Genomic DNA, 21,549 nt, shown 5'->3' with positions numbered 1-21,549 from the left:
TAGATACACAGCTCAGCAGTCAGTATCACACAGGATAGGATTAGATACACGGCTCAGCAGACAGTATCTCACAGGATAGGATTAGATACACGGCTCAGCAGACAGTATCACACAGGATAGGATTAGATACACAGCTCACCAGAGGGTATCACACAGGATAGGATTAGATACACAGCTCAGCAGAGGGTATCACACAGGATAGGATTAGATACACGGCTCAGTAGACTGTATCACACAGGGTAGGATTAGATCCACGGCTCAGCAGACAGTATCACACAGGATAGGATTAGATACACGGCTCAGCAGACAGTATCACACTAGATAGGATTAGATACACAGCTCAGCAGACAGTATCACACAGGAGAGGATTAGATACACAGCTCAGCAGTCAGTATCACACAGGATAGGATTAGATACACGGCTCAGCAGACAGTATCTCACAGGATAGGATTAGATACACAGCTCAGCAGTCAGTATCACACAGGATAGGATTAGATACACAGCTCAGCAGTCAGTATCACACAGGATAGGATTAGATACACAGCTCAGCAGACAGTATCACACAGGAGAGGATTAGATACATGGCTCAGCAGACAGTATCACACAGGATAGGATTAGATACACAGCTCAGCAGAGGGTATCACACAGGATAGGATTAGATACACAGCTCAGCAGACAGTATCACACAGGATAGGATTAGATACACAGCTCAGCAGACAGTATCACACAGGATAGGATTAGATACACAGCTCAGCAGAGGGTATCACACAGGATAGGATTAGATACACGGCTCAGCAGACTGTATCACACAGGGTAGGATTAGATACACAGCTCAGCAGACAGTATCACACAGGATAGTATTAGATACACGGCTCAGCAGACAGTATCACACAGGATAGGATTAGATACACAGCTCAGCAGACAGTATCACACAGGATAGGATTAGATACACAGCTCAGCAGACAGTATCACACAGGATAGGATTAGATACACAGCTCAGCAGCCAGTATCACACAGGATAGGATTAGATACACAGCTCAGCAGAGGGTATCACACAGGATAGGATTAGATACACGGCTCAGCAGACAGTATCACACAGGATAGGATTAGATACACAGCTCAGCAGAGGGTATCACACAGGATAGGATTAGATACACGGCTCAGCGGACTGTATCACACAGGGTAGGATTAGATACACAGCTCAGCAGACAGTATCACACAGGATAGTATTAGATACAAGGCTCAGCAGACAGTATCACACAGGATAGGATTAGATACACAGCTCAGCAGACAGTATCACACAGGATAGGATTAGATACACGGCTCAGCAGACAGTATCACACAGGATAGGATTAGATGCACGGCTCAGCAGACGGTATCACACAGGATAGGATTAGATACACGGCTCAGCAGACAGTATCACACTAGATAGGATTAGATACACAGCTCAGCAGACAGTATCACACAGGAGAGGATTAGATACACAGCTCAGCAGTCAGTATCACACAGGATAGGATTAGATACACGGCTCAGCAGACAGTATCTCACAGGATAGGATTAGATACACAGCTCAGCAGTCAGTATCACACAGGATAGGATTAGATACACAGCTCAGCAGTCAGTATCACACAGGATAGGATTAGATACACGGCTCAGCAGACAGTATCACACAGGATAGGATTAGATACACGGCTCAGCAGTCAGTATCACACAGGATAGGATTAGATACACAGCTCAGCAGTCAGTATCACACAGGATAGGATTAGATACACAGCTCAGCAGTCAGTATCACACAGGATAGGATTAGATACACGGCTCAGCAGACAGTATCTCACAGGATAGGATTAGATACACAGCTCAGCAGTCAGTATCACACAGGATAGGATTAGATACATGGCTCAGCAGACAGTATCACACAGGATAGGATTAGATACATGGCTCAGCAGACAGTATCACACTGGATAGGATTAGATACACAGCTCAGCAGTCAGTATCACACAGGATAGGATTAGATACACAGCTCAGCAGACAGTATCACACAGGATAGGATTAGATACACGGCTCAGCAGACAGTATCACACTAGATAGGATCAGATACACGGCTCAGCAGACGGTATCACACGAGAGAGGATTAGATACACAGCTCAGCAGACAGTATCACACAGGGTAGTATTAGATACACAGCTCAGCAGACAGTATCACACAGGATAGGATTAGATACACGGCTCAGCAGACGGTATCACACGAGAGAGGATTAGATACACAGCTCAGCAGACAGTATCACACAGGGTAGTATTAGATACACGGCTCAGCAGACAGTATCACACAGGATAGGATTAGATACACGGCTCAGCAGACGGTATCACACGAGAGAGGATTAGATACACAGCTCAGCAGACAGTATCACACAGGATAGGATTAGATACACAGCTCAGCAGACAGTATCACCCAAGATAGGATTAGATACACAGCTCAGCAGAGGGTATCACACAGGATAGGATTAGATACACAGCTCAGCAGAGGGTATCACACAGGATAGGATTAGATACACGGCTCAGCAGACAGTATCACACAGGATAGGATTAGATACACGGCTCAGCAGACAGTATCACACAGGATAGGATTAGATACACAGCTCAGCAGAGGGTATCACACAGGATAGGATTAGATACATGGCTCAGCAGACAGTATCACACAGGATAGGATTAGATACACGGCTCAGCAGACAGTATCACACAGGATAGGATTGGATACACAGCTCAGCAGACAGTATCACACAGGATAGGATTAGATACACAGCTCAGCAGACAGTATCACACAGGATAGGATTAGATACACGGCTCAGCAGACAGTATCACACAGGATAGGATTAGATACACAGCTCAGCAGACGGTATCACACAGGATAGGATTAGATACACAGCTCAGCAGACAGTATCACACAGGATAGGATTAGATACACAGCTCAGCAGAGGGTATCACACAGGATAGGATTAGATACACGGCTCAGCAGACAGTATCACACAGGATAGGATTAGATACACAGCTCAGCAGAGGGTATCACACAGGATAGGATTAGATACACGGCTCAGCAGACTGTATCACACAGGGTAGGATTAGATACACAGCTCAGCAGACAGTATCACACAGGATAGGATTAGATACACGGCTCAGCAGACAGTATCACACAGGATAGGATTAGATACACAGCTCAGCAGACAGTATCACACAGGATAGGATTAGATACACAGCTCAGCAGACAGTATCACACAGGATAGGATTAGATACACAGCTCAGCAGACAGTATCACACAGGAGAGGATTAGATACACGGCTCAGCAGACAGTATCACACAGGATAGGATTAGATACACAGCTCAGCAGAGGGTATCACACAGGATAGGATTAGATACACAGCTCAGCAGACAGTATCACACAGGATAGGATTAGATACACAGCTCAGCAGACAGTATCACACAGGATAGGATTAGATACACAGCTCAGCAGAGGGTATCACACAGGATAGGATTAGATACACAGCTCAGCAGACAGTATCACACAGGATAGGATTAGATACACAGCTCAGCAGAGGGTATCACACAGGATAGGATTAGATACACAGCTCAGCAGACAGTATCACACAGGATAGGATTAGATACACAGCTCAGCAGACAGTATCACACAGGATAGGATTAGATACACGGCTCAGCAGACAGTATCACACAGGATAGGATTAGATACACAGCTCAGCAGACAGTATCACACAGGATAGGATTAGATACACAGCTCAGCAGACAGTATCACACAGGATAGGATTAGATACACAGCTCAGCAGAGGGTATCACACAGGATAGGATTAGATACACAGCTCAGCAGAGGGTATCACACAGGATAGGATTAGATACACAGCTCAGCAGACAGTGTCACACAGGGTTGGATTAGATACACAGCTCAGCAGACAGTATCACACAGGAGAGGATTAGATACACAGCTCAGCAGTCAGTATCACACAGGATAGGATTAGATACACGGCTCAGCAGACAGTATCTCACAGGATAGGATTAGATACACAGCTCAGCAGTCAGTATCACACAGGATAGGATTAGATACACAGCTCAGCAGTCAGTATCACACAGGATAGGATTAGATACACGGCTCAGCAGACAGTATCACACAGGATAGGATTAGATACACGGCTCAGCAGTCAGTATCACACAGGATAGGATTAGATACACAGCTCAGCAGTCAGTATCACACAGGATAGGATTAGATACACAGCTCAGCAGTCAGTATCACACAGGATAGGATTAGATACACGGCTCAGCAGACAGTATCTCACAGGATAGGATTAGATACACAGCTCAGCAGTCAGTATCACACAGGATAGGATTAGATACACGGCTCAGCAGACAGTATCACACAGGATAGGATTAGATACATGGCTCAGCAGACAGTATCACACTGGATAGGATTAGATACACAGCTCAGCAGTCAGTATCACACAGGATAGGATTAGATACACAGCTCAGCAGACAGTATCACACAGGATAGGATTAGATACACGGCTCAGCAGACAGTATCACACTAGATAGGATCAGATACACGGCTCAGCAGACAGTATCACACAGGAGAGGAATAGATACACGGCTCAGCAGACGGTATCACACGAGAGAGGATTAGATACACAGCTCAGCAGACAGTATCACACAGGGTAGTATTAGATACACAGCTCAGCAGACAGTATCACACAGGATAGGATTAGATACACGGCTCAGCAGACGGTATCACACGAGAGAGGATTAGATACACAGCTCAGCAGACAGTATCACACAGGGTAGTATTAGATACACGGCTCAGCAGACAGTATCACACAGGATAGGATTAGATACACGGCTCAGCAGACGGTATCACACGAGAGAGGATTAGATACACAGCTCAGCAGACAGTATCACACAGGATAGGATTAGATACACAGCTCAGCAGACAGTATCACCCAAGATAGGATTAGATACACAGCTCAGCAGAGGGTATCACACAGGATAGGATTAGATACACAGCTCAGCAGAGGGTATCACACAGGATAGGATTAGATACACGGCTCAGCAGACAGTATCACACAGGATAGGATTAGATACACGGCTCAGCAGACAGTATCACACAGGATAGGATTAGATACACAGCTCAGCAGAGGGTATCACACAGGATAGGATTAGATACATGGCTCAGCAGACAGTATCACACAGGATAGGATTAGATACACGGCTCAGCAGACAGTATCACACAGGATAGGATTAGATACACAGCTCAGCAGACAGTATCACACAGGATAGGATTAGATACACAGCTCAGCAGACAGTATCACACAGGATAGGATTAGATACACGGCTCAGCAGACAGTATCACACAGGATAGGATTAGATACACAGCTCAGCAGACGGTATCACACAGGATAGGATTAGATACACAGCTCAGCAGACAGTATCACACAGGATAGGATTAGATACACAGCTCAGCAGAGGGTATCACACAGGATAGGATTAGATACACGGCTCAGCAGACAGTATCACACAGGATAGGATTAGATACACAGCTCAGCAGAGGGTATCACACAGGATAGGATTAGATACACGTCTCAGCAGACTGTATCACACAGGGTAGGATTAGATACACAGCTCAGCAGACAGTATCACACAGGATAGGATTAGATACACGGCTCAGCAGACAGTATCACACAGGATAGGATTAGATACACAGCTCAGCAGACAGTATCACACAGGATAGGATTAGATACACAGCTCAGCAGACAGTATCACACAGGATAGGATTAGATACACAGCTCAGCAGACAGTATCACACAGGAGAGGATTAGATACACGGCTCAGCAGACAGTATCACACAGGATAGGATTAGATACACAGCTCAGCAGAGGGTATCACACAGGATAGGATTAGATACACAGCTCAGCAGACAGTATCACACAGGATAGGATTAGATACACAGCTCAGCAGACAGTATCACACAGGATAGGATTAGATACACAGCTCAGCAGAGGGTATCACACAGGATAGGATTAGATACACGGCTCAGCAGACTGTATCACACAGGGTAGGATTAGATACACAGCTCAGCAGACAGTATCACACAGGATAGTATTAGATTCACGGCTCAGCAGAGGGTATCACACAGGATAGGATTAGATACACGGCTCAGCAGACAGTATCACACAGGATAGGATTAGATACACAGCTCAGCAGAGGGTATCACACAGGATAGGATTAGATCCACGGCTCAGCAGACGGTATCACACAGGATAGGATTAGATACACAGCTCAGCACACAGTATCACATAGGATAAGATTAGATACACAGCTCAGCAGACAGCATCACACAGGATAGGATTAGATACACAGCTCAGCAGACAGTATCACACAGGATAGGATTAGATACACAGCTCAGCAGTCAGTATCACACAGGATAGGATTAGATCCACGGCTCAGCAGACAGTATCACACTAGATAGGATTAGATACACAGCTCAGCAGACAGTATCACACAGGATAGGATTAGATACACAGCTCAGCAGTCAGTATCACACAGGATAGGATTAGATACACGGCTCAGCAGACAGTATCACACAGGATAGGATTAGATACACAGCTCACCAGAGGGTATCACACAGGATAGGATTAGATACACAGCTCAGCAGAGGGTATCACACAGGATAGGATTAGATACACGGCTCAGCAGACTGTATCACACAGGGTAGGATTAGATCCACGGCTCAGCAGACAGTATCACACAGGATAGGATTAGATACACGGCTCAGCAGACAGTATCACACTAGATAGGATTAGATACACAGCTCAGCAGACAGTATCACACAGGAGAGGATTAGATACACAGCTCAGCAGTCAGTATCACACAGGATAGGATTAGATACACGGCTCAGCAGACAGTATCACACAGGATAGGATTAGATACACAGCTCAGCAGTCAGTATCACACAGGATAGGATTAGATACACAGCTCAGCAGTCAGTATCACACAGGATAGGATTAGATACACAGCTCAGCAGTCAGTATCACACAGGATAGGATTAGATACACGGCTCAGCAGACAGTATCTCACAGGATAGGATTAGATACACAGCTCAGCAGTCAGTATCACACAGGATAGGATTAGATACACAGCTCAGCAGACAGTATCACACAGGATAGGATTAGATACACGGCTCAGCAGACAGTATCACACTAGATAGGATTAGATACACAGCTCAGCAGACAGTATCACACAGGATAGGATTAGATACACAGCTCAGCAGAGGGTATCACACAGGATAGGATTAGATACACAGCTCAGCAGAAGGTATCACACAGGATGGGATTAGATACACGGCTCAGCAGACAGTATCACACTAGATAGGATTAGATACACAGCTCAGCAGACAGTATCACACAGGATAGGATTAGATACACGGCTCAGCAGACAGTATCACACTAGATAGGATTAGATACACAGCTCAGCAGACAGTATCACACAGGATAGGATTAGATACACAGCTCAGCAGACAGTATCACCCAAGATAGGATTAGATACACAGCTCAGCAGAGGGTATCACACAGGATGGGATTAGATACACAGCTCAGCAGACAGTATCACACAGGATAGGATTAGATACACAGCTCAGCAGAGGGTATCACACAGGATAGGATTAGATACACGGCTCAGCAGACAGTATCACACAGGATAGGATTAGATACACGGCTCAGCAGACAGTATCACACAGGATAGGATTAGGTACACGGCTCAGCAGACAGTATCACACAGGATAGGATTAGATACACGGCTCAGCAGACAGTATCACACAGGATAGGATTAGATACACAGCTCAGCAGACAGTATCACACAGGATAGGATTAGATACACGGCTCAGCAGACAGTATCACACAGGATAGGATTAGATACACAGCTCAGCAGAGGGTATCACACAGGATAGAATTAGATACACGGCTCAGCAGACAGTATCACACAGGATAGGATTAGATACACGGCTCAGCAGACAGTATCACACAGGATAGGATTAGATACACGGCTCAGCAGACAGTATCACACAGGATAGGATTAGATACACAGCTCAGCAGAGGGTATCACACAGGATAGAATTAGATACACGGCTCAGCAGACAGTATCACACAGGATAGGATTAGATACACGGCTCAGCAGACAGTATCACACAGGATAGGATTAGATACACAGCTCAGCAGACAGTATCACACAGGATAGGATTAGATACACAGCTCAGCAGACAGTATCACACAGGATAGGATTAGATACACGGCTCAGCAGACAGTATCACACAGGATAGGATTAGATACACAGCTCAGCAGACGGTATCACACAGGATAGGATTAGATACACAGCTCAGCAGACAGTATCACACAGGATAGGATTAGATACACGGCTCAGCAGACAGTATCACACAGGATAGGATTAGATACACAGCTCAGCAGAGGGTATCACACAGGATAGGATTAGATACACGGCTCAGCAGACTGTATCACACAGGGTAGGATTAGATACACAGCTCAGCAGACAGTATCACACAGGATAGTATTAGATACACGGCTCAGCAGACAGTATCACACAGGATAGGATTAGATACACAGCTCAGCAGACAGTATCACACAGGATAGGATTAGATACACAGCTCAGCAGACAGTATCACACAGGATAGGATTAGATACACAGCTCAGCAGACAGTATCACACAGGAGAGGATTAGATACACGGCTCAGCAGACAGTATCACACAGGATAGGATTAGATACACAGCTCAGCAGAGGGTATCACACAGGATAGGATTAGATACACAGCTCAGCAGACAGTATCACACAGGATAGGATTAGATACACAGCTCAGCAGAGGGTATCACACAGGATAGGATTAGATACACGGCTCAGCAGACAGTATCACACAGGATAGGATTAGATACACAGCTCAGCAGACTGTATCACACAGGGTAGGATTAGATACACAGCTCAGCAGACAGTATCACACAGGATAGGATTAGATACACAGCTCAGCAGAGGGTATCACACAGGATAGGATTAGATACACGGCTCAGCAGACAGTATCACACAGGATGGGATTAGATACACAGCTCAGCAGACTGTATCACACAGGGTAGGATTAGATACACGGCTCAGCAGACAGTATCACACAGGATAGGATTAGATACACGGCTCAGCAGACAGTATCACACAGGATAGTATTAGATACACGGCTCAGCAGAGGGTATCACACAGGATAGGATTAGATACACGGCTCAGCAGACAGTATCACACAGAATAGGATTAGATACACAGCTCAGCAGAGGGTATCACACAGGATAGGATTAGATCCACGGCTCAGCAGACGGTATCACACAGGATAGGATTAGATACACGGCTCAGCAGACAGTATCACACAGGAGAGGATTAGATCCACGGCTCAGCAGACGGTATCACACTAGATAGGATTAGATACACAGCTCAGCAGACAGTATCACACAGGATAGGATTAGATACACGGCTCAGCAGACAGTATCACACTAGATAGGATTAGATACACAGCTCAGCAGAGGGTATCACACAGGATAGAATTAGATACACGGCTCAGCAGACAGTATCACACAGGATAGGATTAGATACACGGCTCAGCAGACAGTATCACACAGGATAGGATTAGATACACGGCTCAGCAGACAGTATCACACAGGATAGGATTAGATACACAGCTCAGCAGTCAGTATCACACAGGATAGGATTAGATACACAGCTCAGCTGACAGTATCACACAGGATAGAATTAGATACACGGCTCAGCAGAGGGTATCACACAGGGTAGGATTAGATACACGGCTCAGCAGACAGTATCACACAGGATAGGATTAGATACACGGCTCAGCAGACAGTATCACACAGGATAGTATTAGATACACGGCTCAGCAGAGGGTATCACACAGGATAGGATTAGATACACGGCTCAGCAGACAGTATCACACAGAATAGGATTAGATACACAGCTCAGCAGAGGGTATCACACAGGATAGGATTAGATCCACGGCTCAGCAGACGGTATCACACAGGATAGGATTAGATACACGGCTCAGCAGACAGTATCACACAGGAGAGGATTAGATCCACGGCTCAGCAGACGGTATCACACTAGATAGGATTAGATACACAGCTCAGCAGACAGTATCACACAGGATAGGATTAGATACACGGCTCAGCAGACAGTATCACACAGGATAGGATTAGATACACGGCTCAGCAGACAGTATCACACTAGATAGGATTAGATACACGGCTCAGCAGTCAGTATCACACAGGATAGGATTAGATACACGGCTCAGCAGACAGTATCTCACAGGATAGGATTGGATACACAATTCTTCTCCTGCTGATATCTTCAAACACCTGAGTGGAGAGGCCACAATCCAAGCTGCTGGAGGTCTAGTGTGACGTCTCCACAATCAGTGATTGTTTGGGGGCCTCGTCATCTGCTGGTGGAGGTCCACTGTGTTTTATCAAGACCAAAGTCAGTGCAGCCGTCTACCCGGACATTTTACAGCACTTCATGCTTCCCTCTGCCGACAAGCTTTATGGAGATGGAAATGTCCTTCTCCAGCAGGACTTGGCCCCTGTCCACACGGCTAAAAGTACCAATACCTGGTTTACACACAACAGGATCACTGTGCTTGATTGGCAGCAAACTCGCCTGACCTTAACCCCATAGAGAATCTATTATAGAGAATCTATGGGGTATTGTCAAGAGGAAGATGAGACCCCAGACCCAACAATGCAGACGAGCTGAAGGCTGCTATCAAAGCCACCTGGGCTTCCATAACACCTCAGCAGTGCCACAGGCTGATCCCTCCATGCCACAGGCTGATCCCTCCATGCCACAGGCTGATCCCTCCATGCCACAGGCTGATCCCTCCATGCCAGATTGCCGCATTGATGCAGTAATTGATGCACAAGGAGCCCGACCAAGTATTGAGGCATTTACTGAACAGACATTTCAGATTTTAATAACATTTTTCAAGCTGTTGTTATAAAGTATTGTAATTTACTGAGATAATGACTTTTGTGTTTTCATTGGCTGTAAGCCATAATCATCAACATTAACAGAAATAAACACGTGAAATAGATCCCTCTGTGTGTAATGACTCTATATAATAGATCCCTCTGTGTATAATGACTCTGTATAATAGATCCCTCTGTGTGTAATGACTCTATATAATAGATCCCTCTGCGTGTAATGGCTCTATATAATAGATCCCTCTGTGTGTAATGACTATATAATAGATCCCTCTGTGTAATGACTCTATATAATAGATCCCTCTGCGTGTAATTACTCTATATAATAGATCCCTCTGTGTGTAATGACTATATAATAGATCCCTCTGTGTGTAATGACTCTATATAATAGATCCCTCTGTGTGTAATGACTCTATATGATAGATCCCTGTGTGTAATGACTCTATATAATAGATCCCTCTGTGTGTAATGACTCTATATAATAGATCCCTCTGTGTGTAATGACTCTATATAATAGATCCCTCTGTGTGTAATGACTCTATATAATCCATCATCAGTATCTGGTGACCGCCCATCGCCTCCATCATCAGTATCTTGTGACCGCCTGTCACCTCCATCATCAGTATCTAGTGACCGACCGTCGGCTCCATCATCAGTATCTTGTGACCGCCTGTCACCTCCATCATCAGTATCTGGTGACCGACCGTCGGCTCCATCATCAGTATCTAGTGACCGCCTGTCACCTCCATCATCAGTATCTAGTGACCGCCTGTCACCTCCATCATCAGTATCTGGTGACTGCCCGTCACCTCCATCATCAGTATCTAGTGACCGCTCGTCGCCTCCATCATCAGTGTCTGGTGACAGCCCATCGCCTCCATGATCAGTATCTGGTGACCGCCCGTTGCCTCCATCATCAGTATCTGGTGACCGCCCATCGCCTCCATGATCAGTATCTGGTGACCGCCCATCACCTCCATCATCAGTATCTGGTGACTGCCCGTCACCTCCATCATCAGTATCTAGTGACCGCTCGTCGCCTCCATCATCAGTATCTGGTGACCGCCCGTCGCCTCCATCATCAGTATCTGGTGACCACCCTTCGCCTCCATCATCAGTATCTGGTGGCCACCCGTCGGCTCCATCATCAGTATCTGGTGACCACCCTTCACCTCCATCATCAGTATCTAGTCACCGCCCGTCTCCAGATACTGATGGGATTTACATTTCTCTTTTCTTCATTCACTTTGATGTACAATACAAAGTTATATTGTGGTACCGTGTTAGCTAGAAAAATCGATGTAAACACTTTAATGCCCAAAAATGACAAAAGTATTCTCGGAGTGATACCTTTATTGGCTAACCAGAAAAAATGTATATATGTAATCTTCCAGAGCACAGAGGCTCCTTCTTCAGGCAAGATTACAAATGAATTGATAAGACAAAAGACACAACATTTAGGAGATGTTACAGCGAGACGTTTGTTCTTGTGCCTTTTGTCTTTGCTCTGAAGCTTGCAGATCTTCACAGTGGCTCAGTGGTCAGTACCATGCTATATATAGGGCAGCATGGTGGCGGAGTGGTTAGCACTGCAGCCTTGCAGCGCTGGGGTCCAAATCCCACCAAGGACAACATCTGCAAGGAGTTTGCGTGTTCTCCCCGTGTTTGCGTGGGTTTCCTCCGGGTTCTCCGGTTTCCTCCCACACTCCAAAGACATACTGATAGGGAATCTAGATTGTGATCCCCGATGGGGACAGCGACAATAATGTATGTAAAGCTCTGCAGAATATGTTAGCGCTATATAAAAATAAAGATTATTATTATTCACTTTGTATTTCGTTAATTGATAAAAGTAGATTATGTTTTTGGAAGCTTCTTACTCTGCAGCATTTTCTTCTCACCTGCCTAAGACTTTTTTCATATTTAGGGAGTTTTCCTCCAGTCTCTTATTATGTATCTCCATGTGATCTAGAATCCGTGTCAGTGACGGACCGCAGAGATCTTCCCGGCCACTCGCAGCTTATAAACCGCAGGGGGAAATAAATTATGTGCCGAAATTGGAACGTCCTGCAATGAAGCTCCTCTGAAATCTCACATCCTCCATGTTTGCTCTCCCTGGTACAGTCTACAGCAAATACTCCGCGGTAGTTACCTGGAAACCATCAACATGCTGCTGTTGAAGGACACATTATTTTTTTCTGATTGTTCTAGTAATTTTGACAAGTAGAGGTTTCCTGCTGTGATTGAATTGCGAGTACAATCCTCATACAATAACAAATCTGGAGAATCTTTACTCTGTTCCTCTGTTACTCCTCCTGGAAATGTATGAATAATGGATCCTGTTTTTACAGAGATGTGACACTGACCCTGCCAGACTCTGCAGTGACGCCACATTAATGAGGATAATGTCCAGTTTATTTATTCATGCATACATTTCCAGGAGGAATAACAGCTTAATGACGTAAAAATAACACATATGATTTTGCAATGGTTCTGGCAACAATGCCACCCGAAGAAAACGTATATAATCCATATGGGGCAGCCAGCGTCCAGGTTGAGTTTTCTCCATAAAGTAACAGATGTTTTCTACAAAATAAAAAGAAAATGAAAAGACGGATTTTTTTTTTTAAGACTGTAGCAGTCGGCGGAGCTTCAGGTCAGCGCGGTGCGGCACACGGTGACTTTTCTTCATAGTCATTACATAACACGACCTTGCAATCAGATTTTCCTCCTTGACGCCAATTTCCATGTACAATAGGAGAATACAAAGTGGCTTTTATTTGAGCACCTGTAATCGGCTGTCATCGAGCGCAGCTTCTCCTCCGTCCTCCGTCTGTAGATAATGAGACAATGAGCTCCGAAAGGTTTTTCTTCACTTGCAGATCGCGGAGTTTACAGAAAAAAAAAAAAGAAATAGATTTTATAGATAAAAAAATATTAAGAATAATTTTACAAAGTAAAAATTGTAAAATCTGAACTGGTAATGAGACGACATAATGGACGACAGCGCGGCTCTGGGAGGAATGTACTGGGCAAATGGGCAGTGCCAACGATCCAGCAGATCCCGACCCATATCCTCCGATACACTGAGACAGGGAGTAGGGACCTCACAGCAGAGCAGAGTATTTCAGGACAGGAGTGTGCTGATTTTGTGTTGGGGGGGGGGGGGGAGAGCGGTCACTGGCTGAAAGTTCTGTAGTAGAAGCGCAGAGTATTTCAGAAGATGCATTTGCTTATTTTATACAGGAGAACTACATAGCGAAAAAAAGTCCTTCAAGGGGGTTGTGTGCTAATCTACTGGGTGGGTCACAGATTGAGAGGTGCTCAATGGAAAATCAGAGGAGCAGGGTTGTAGCAGCACAGAGTATGTCAGGAGAAATGTGCTGATCATGTATGTCTCTGCAGGTTATTTTTCAGTTATCTCTGAGCTTGTGAGTGGAGAGGAGCTGCCTTGATGTCTCCAATACTCAACACACACAAACGTGAGGAATTACTGCTATGCTGTCTCTATACAGCACATTTCCAGAAGCAGCAGCACAGAGGACATTATATAGTGGTACTTGACTGTGTAGCTGTGAGTCTAGCACTGGGGTGAGATAAAACAGTAGTAAGTAAAAGCATGGAGAGCATCATACAGCAATACTGAGCAGTGTAGCTGTGAATCCAGCACTGGGGGTGCGATAAAACACTTACTAGAAATCAACAGCATGGAGGGCACTATGCAGCAATACTGAACAAGTGTAGCTGTGAATCCAGCAGTGGGGATGCGATAAAACACTTTCAAGAAAACAACAGCATGGAGGGCATTATGCAACAATACTGAGCAGTGTTTCTGTGAATCCAGCACAGAAGTGAGATAAAGCACATACTATAAAACAACAGCACGGAGGTCGTTATACAGCATTATTGAGCAGCACAGCTGTGAATCCAGCATCGGGGTGCAATAAATCACTTACTAGAAAACAGCAGCATGGAGGAGATTATACAGCTATACTAAGGAGTGTAGCTGTGAATCCAGAACTATGGTGAGATAAAACAGTTACTAGAAAGCAGCATGTTTGGTCTATGTGTGTCTGTCTGCCCCTCTCTGCTCTTCCCTCTTCCCCACTCCATAGACTTCAATAGGCAGCTGGGCAAGACAGATTACAGCTGTTTTCGTGATGAATGATGTGTTCAGGGGGCGGAGGGAGAAGAGGGGGCTCATAAGTGGAGAAAGAAGTAGATTTCTGAGTGACCCCCATGAAGTTCTGGCTCATTAGAGGGAATATAAAGCAGACACAGCCCCCCACCAGGTGGCGGTACAGAATGCGATTTATTAAAGATAGATCTGATATCTCTTATTTACAAGACATAAAATAAAACTCTCAGAATATATCAGTGATCTATAAAATGGCGGAGAAAAGTGATTCCTCTATAAAACATTATGTACAAGGTGCGCCGAGTCTGAAGCCCCGCCCCTCACCGCCGCCATCGCTTTGTGACACCGCAATGTGTGCGGGAAAGCTGAGGGTGCTGTCCAATCAGATTTCAGCTTACATTTTGCCATTGCAGGTTAGAAAATGAAATCTGTGATCTGATTGGTTGTCACACCTAAAATAACAAAAATCAGACAGTAGCCAATCAAATGTGGCTGGAATGTGAATTCTGCAAGCTGATTGGTTGCTAGGGGCTACAGCTTGTCCTTGAAATCAGTGGGGCTGTCCATAGCAACCAATCAGATTGCTGCTCTCTTCCTTTAACTGTAGGTTAGAAAATGAAAGTAAAAAACTGATTGGTTGCCGGGGAACTCTTTACCTGCACTGGTTTCCATAGATGAGAGGCCATGACATTTAGTTGCCCTGACAACCAATTATTTTATACTTTTTTCTTATGTTGGTTGATGGTGGTCAGACGGTTGCTGTGGACGCTCATTTGACCCTTCTAGTAAATTGAGGATTAGTATTTATTCAGCGCTGCCGGCGCCTCAAAATCGCGTCATGTTTGGAAGTTATTGAGATTTGTGGTGTTTTTGTACAGAAATTATAATTTTACCATTTTTACACATTTTATACACAGATTAGGTGAAAACAGTCCAGAAAGAAGCGGGAGGGGTTAAGTGAGCCGTGAGAATTAGGAGGCGACAATGAAAGGTCACATGACGTCATATTAAGCCAATTATATTGCTACCGTGATGTAAAGGGGACTTTCATCTTAGGCCGTGTTCACACACTGCGCTGTTCATCACGTGAAAACATAACATGAAGATTGTCAAGTCTTGTGCAAATAAAGCTTGTATAATTTTACAAAAAAACAGTGGGCGTGGCTCATAACGGGGGGGGGGCGAGATGCTGTTCGGTTACTTCTGTGGTGGGTGTCAGCTTGTCTGAGCTGGAAGACCCCTTTAATGAACATGGGCCTTTGGGTTCCAATTCTTTCACCCATTTTCAAGATCTCTGCTGTCTGTCATTGATTGGAAACGTTTCTGCTGAAGACCCACCCTGGCAAACTCTCCCGTACCCAGCAGATAGGATCGTGCTACCGTGTGTTCCCATTCTGTGACAACAAGCAGAGATCTTGGAAAGGCTCCTGATCCTTTTGCAACAATTAAGCTCCATTTACCTAAAACCAGGGCAGCCTCCATCCTTGGCTTCTAATCCATGAATTAGGGCTCTTTCATGTGCGCAGGGGGTGCAGCATGCGATCCCTACAGATCGAGGATGGAGCACTGCTGATTCACCAGAACTTGAGCCTCCAGAGTGGGAGAATCAGTTAAAGGGGACTTGTCACTTGCCATAAATATGTCATCTTCTTTACCTGGTGTAAATGCCGCTGTTCTCCTGAATCCGGCGTTGTTTTTATTTTGTTCCTGCTCCTCTCAGTTCCTGAGATATGGCCCCTTCTTCCCTGTACATACATCCTTGTCTTTTTAGCACAGTGGGTGTGGCTATAAACTCCTCCCTCTGTGGGTGTATTCTTGATTACCCCGCCCCTTGGCTAACTAGACTAAATATATATACAGGGAAGAGGAGGCCATATCTCAGGAACGGAGAGGCGTAGGAACAAAAGAAAAACATCGCCGGATTCAGGAGAACAGCGGCATTTACACTAGGCAAAGAAATTACATATTTACGGAAAGTGACAAGATCCCTTTAAAGATGTCCCTAAAGCTCCCATCCAATGAGAATATGGCCACCAACCACCCCCTCGAGCATGTGTCCTGCAGATTTATTTTTCCTGCATGCTCACAAGTTGCAGAATTTAGCTTAATCTATGGATCTTAGTCTTTCCAACTCATTTTTGACCAGTAACCCAGCACAGATCCCTCCCCCAGGCCGTAACACTTCTTTGGGGGAGAAGGGATATCACGCTGTTGATGGCTGTGTGATACTTTTCTGGCTTGAACTCTTGCGGCTCAACACGAAGGTGGAGGAGTTGCTTTTTCTGCTGGCGCTCAGGTCGCTCCCCTGCTGCCGCGACTTCAGGTACCGGGCGGAGCAGCACAGAAAGCTTTGTAGGAGGTCATGGAAGAGGTGACCCGTGAACAACATGTAGATCCAGGGGTTACAGCAGCTATTGAGGCTCCCCAGTAGCATGGCGATGATGAACAGAGAAGCTGCGGAGAGAAAAACAAAGATGAATTAATAAAGATGCACCCCTGTGCAATAAATATAGGGGTCACCCCCGGCCCTTACTGCAGAATAAATAATGGGATCTTTTCTAAGTCACGCCCCTGATACAGATGGTGTCTAAAAAAGTGAAACTGATGGCGCCATATAAATGAGTAAAATGAAATATACCCACAGAAGCCAAAAACGTATTTTTGTGCAAATTTGCAAAAGTTGGGAAGTTTGTTTTGGGAATGGGGGACTGTGATATTCTACATCAAATTTGTAAACTGTCCCAATTCCAGATTCTGTGCAAAGTCCGAGACGCCACATAAACCTCCTAGAAAGCAGCGCTCCCTCAATGTTTTCTGTGCATGGTGCCCGTGTACCGAGTGTGTTCTGCAAAACGTTCCCTTGTCGCGGATGGATTTTACATGGAGATTTTCTGCAAGTAAAATTCGCAGCACATTAAAGTACCAGCAAAGTGTTTGTTTTTTTTAATTTAATCATGTTGCATTTTTTCTTTGTGTTTAATCTGAGCAGAAATTGTGTTTTGTTGCATTTTTTTTTGCTAAATCCGCAGCATTTCAATTGTTTGTGCAGAATCAGCACGAATCAGATGCAATGGAAAGAGTGAAATCTGCACCAAAAACCAAACCAAAATCTGCATGTAACACTGATTCTGCTGCCGATGCAGTGTAGAGAAATCTGCACCAAATAGGCAGCGTCTGAACCCAGCCTAAGTTTCAGGAACAGGGTGCGGATAGGGATGTAGACTGAAAAAGGCGCCTTTAAAAAAATGTTGTATCCCGGATTCTGCTGAGGGAGAACATTCAGAATTTGGAAAGTGAGTTTTACATCAACCCCGAAAATCTTCCTGAAATGGAGGGGTGATAATACCGATGATTAAAAAATACATACAGCTCATAGGTAGCGGCATTGATGTTGGCAATTTTGGAATATTTGACCCTGTGGTCACCAAATATACAAGGACTTTTTTTTTTTTTAGAAAAATTAAGACAATCCGGCAAATCTGGGGCAGTCACAGAGGCGTAACGTGGACCTCTGGGTTTAGTTTGTGACTCTCAGGACCCCGTAACTGATATGTTTTACTGTATTTTCATATATACAGTGTGCCTTACATAGGACTGCTGAAAAACACACATGTATACCTGCTGTATACCCAGACTGACACAATGAGCCCTGATGAGGGCGCGTGGGCTGCACCATTCACAAGGGACACAGCAAACCACCCACCTCCATTCTTGTGTATGACTCATACCAGCGGATCAGTGGGTATTATCAGATATGTCCTGGCAACCCGACATCGCCATGGTGACTGCATGCCATCACAGCACAACAGCTGCCTGGCACAGTCTGTGTGAACGATGTGCAATGCTGACAGTCACGTATGACTGGTGTGTGGATACGATGGAGCGTCTGTTATCATATGGTTGTGCCAGGAATTACATATGTGTGCAGACAGGTGCATGCTGTCCTTAAAGGGGTTGTTGAGGGACCGTTTTTGTTTACTTAAATGCATGTATTAGGGACTAAAAATCATTTTTGCAATTGGGTTCCATTAACAATTTTGCACAGTTTGGCTTTTACAGGTTCTTTGTTTCCTGCACATTCAACTTTGATGTGGTCATCAATCAGCAGAGAGGAGCTCAGAAAAAGATGGATAAAAGCGTTACAGTAGGCAGTGGAACACAGAGGCGAGAAGAGGCAAGTGGTGCAAAACTTTTAATGAAACCTAATTGCAAAAATTATATTTAGTGTAATTACAAGCATTTAAGAAAGAAAAATGTGGACAATCCCTGGTACTGCAGTGCAGTCATTAATTGTGGGAGCTTTTCTCTGTACCCGTGAAAGGACCTCTCAGGGTATGTGCACAGGTGGGACATCTCTACAACCTGCTCTAAAAAGCACCCAGAAAACGCTCCAAAGAAAGGACACGTGGAATTCTATGTAACAACCAGGGCTGTGGAGTCAGTAAGCCAAACCACCGACTGAGGCTGCTCAATTTCCCCGACTCCACGACTCCGACTCCACAGCCCCGGTCACTACTGAGCATGTACAGGTGCATCTCACTAAATTAGAATATCATCAAAAAGTTAATTTATTTCAGTTCTTCAATACAAAAAGTGAAGCTCCTATATTATATAGAGTCATTACACACAGAGGGATCTATTATATAGAGTCATTACACACAGAGGGATCTATTATATAGAGTCATTACACACAGAGGGATCTATTATATAGAGTCATTACACACAGAGGGATCTATTATATAGAGTCATTACACACAGAGGGATCTATTATATAGAGTCATTACACACAGAGGGATCTATTATATAGAGTCATTACACACAGAGGGATCTATTATATAGAGTCATTACACGCAGAGGGATCTATTATAGAGTCATTACACACAGACTGATCTATTATATAGAGTCATTACACACAGAGGGATCTATTATATAGAGTTATTACACACAGAGGGATCTATTATATAGAGTCATTACACACAGAGGGATCTATTATATAGAGTCATTACACACAGAGTGATCTATTCCAAGTGTTTATTTCTGTTAATGTTGATTATTATGGATTACAGCCAATGAAAACACAACAGTCATTATCTCAGTAAATTAGAATACTTTATAACAACAGCTTGAAAAATGTTTTTAAAATCCAAAATGTCCTACTGAAATGTCTGTTCAGTAAATGCCTCAATACTTGGTCGGGCTCCTTTTTGCATCAATTACTGCATCAATGCAGCAATGTGGCATGGAGGGATCAGCCTGTGGCATGGAGGGATCAGCCTGTGGCATGGAGGGATCAGCCTGTGGCTGCTGAGGGGTTATGGAAGCCCAGGTGGCTTTGATAGCAGCTTTCAGCTCGTCTGCATTGTTGGGTCTGGAGTCTCTCATCTTCTTCTTGACAATACCCCATAGATTCTCTATAATAGATTCTCTATGGGGTTAAGGTCAGGTGAGTTTGCTGACAATCAAGCACAGTGATACTGTTGTGTGTAAACCAGGTATTGGTACTTTTGGCCGTGTGGACAGGGGCCAAGTCCTGCTGGAGAATGACATTTCCATCTCCATAAAGCTTGTCGGCAGAGGGAAGCATGAAGTGCTGTAAAATGTCCGGGTAGACGGCTGCACTGACTTTGGTCTTGATAAAACACAGTTGACCTACACCAGCAGATGACATGGCCCCCCAAACCATCACTGATTGTGGAGACTTCACACTAGACCTCCAGCAGCTTGGATTGTGGCCTCTCCACTCTTCCTCCAGACTCCGGGACCTTGTGGAGTGTGTCAATGACTGCCTTCCGGACAGCAGTCTTCCCCATGAAAGTGGAGCCTACTGAAACAGACTAAGGGACCCTTTTAAATGCTTAGGAAGCCTTTGCAGGTATCTTTTGTTAATTATTTTACTTTACTAAGATAATGACTTTTGTGTTTTCATTGACTGTAAGCCATAATCATCAACATTAACAGAAATAAACACTTCAAATAGATCCCTCTGTGTGTAATGACTCTATAGAATATACGAGCTTCACTTTTTGGATTGAAGAACTGAAATAAATTAACTTTTTGATGATATTCTATTTTAGTGAGATGCACCTGTACATAAAGTGTAGCACAGATTCATCTCCCGTGCTTCCCCCCTACTCTGGAACTCTCTACCCCAACACATCAGACTCTCGCCGACTGTAGAAACTTTCAAAAGGAACCTGAAGACCGACCTCTTCCGACAAGCCTACAACCAGCAGTAACCACCGCTCCACCACATCGCTGCACGACCAGCTCTACCCTCACCTACTGTATCCTCACCCATCCCTTGTAGACTGTGAGCCCTCGCGGGCAGGGTCCT

At 44.7% G+C, this 21,549-nt stretch overlaps 1 protein-coding gene across 1 annotated transcript in view; it reads right to left on the bottom strand.

The window, feature by feature from the left end:
* Positions 1-16,924: 16,924 nt before the first annotated feature.
* OXTR (oxytocin receptor) overlaps positions 16,925-21,549 on the bottom strand; it is a 52,423-nt gene continuing 47,798 nt past the window's right edge. Inside the window, exon 2 of the mRNA XM_073645024.1 lies at positions 16,925-17,669. Within this exon, the coding sequence (XP_073501125.1) occupies positions 17,419-17,669 (251 nt within the window). The 3' untranslated portion in view covers positions 16,925-17,418. The remainder of the gene's footprint in view (positions 17,670-21,549) is intronic.

Source organism: Phyllobates terribilis, unplaced genomic scaffold, assembly GCF_046119375.1.
Source record: "Phyllobates terribilis strain yellow unplaced genomic scaffold, ASM4611937v1 Scaffold_8__6_contigs__length_399053987, whole genome shotgun sequence".
NCBI lineage: Eukaryota > Metazoa > Chordata > Amphibia > Anura > Dendrobatidae > Phyllobates > Phyllobates terribilis.
The sequence above is the reverse complement of the archived record's forward strand: the minus strand, read 5'-3'. Positions and strand labels throughout refer to the sequence as shown.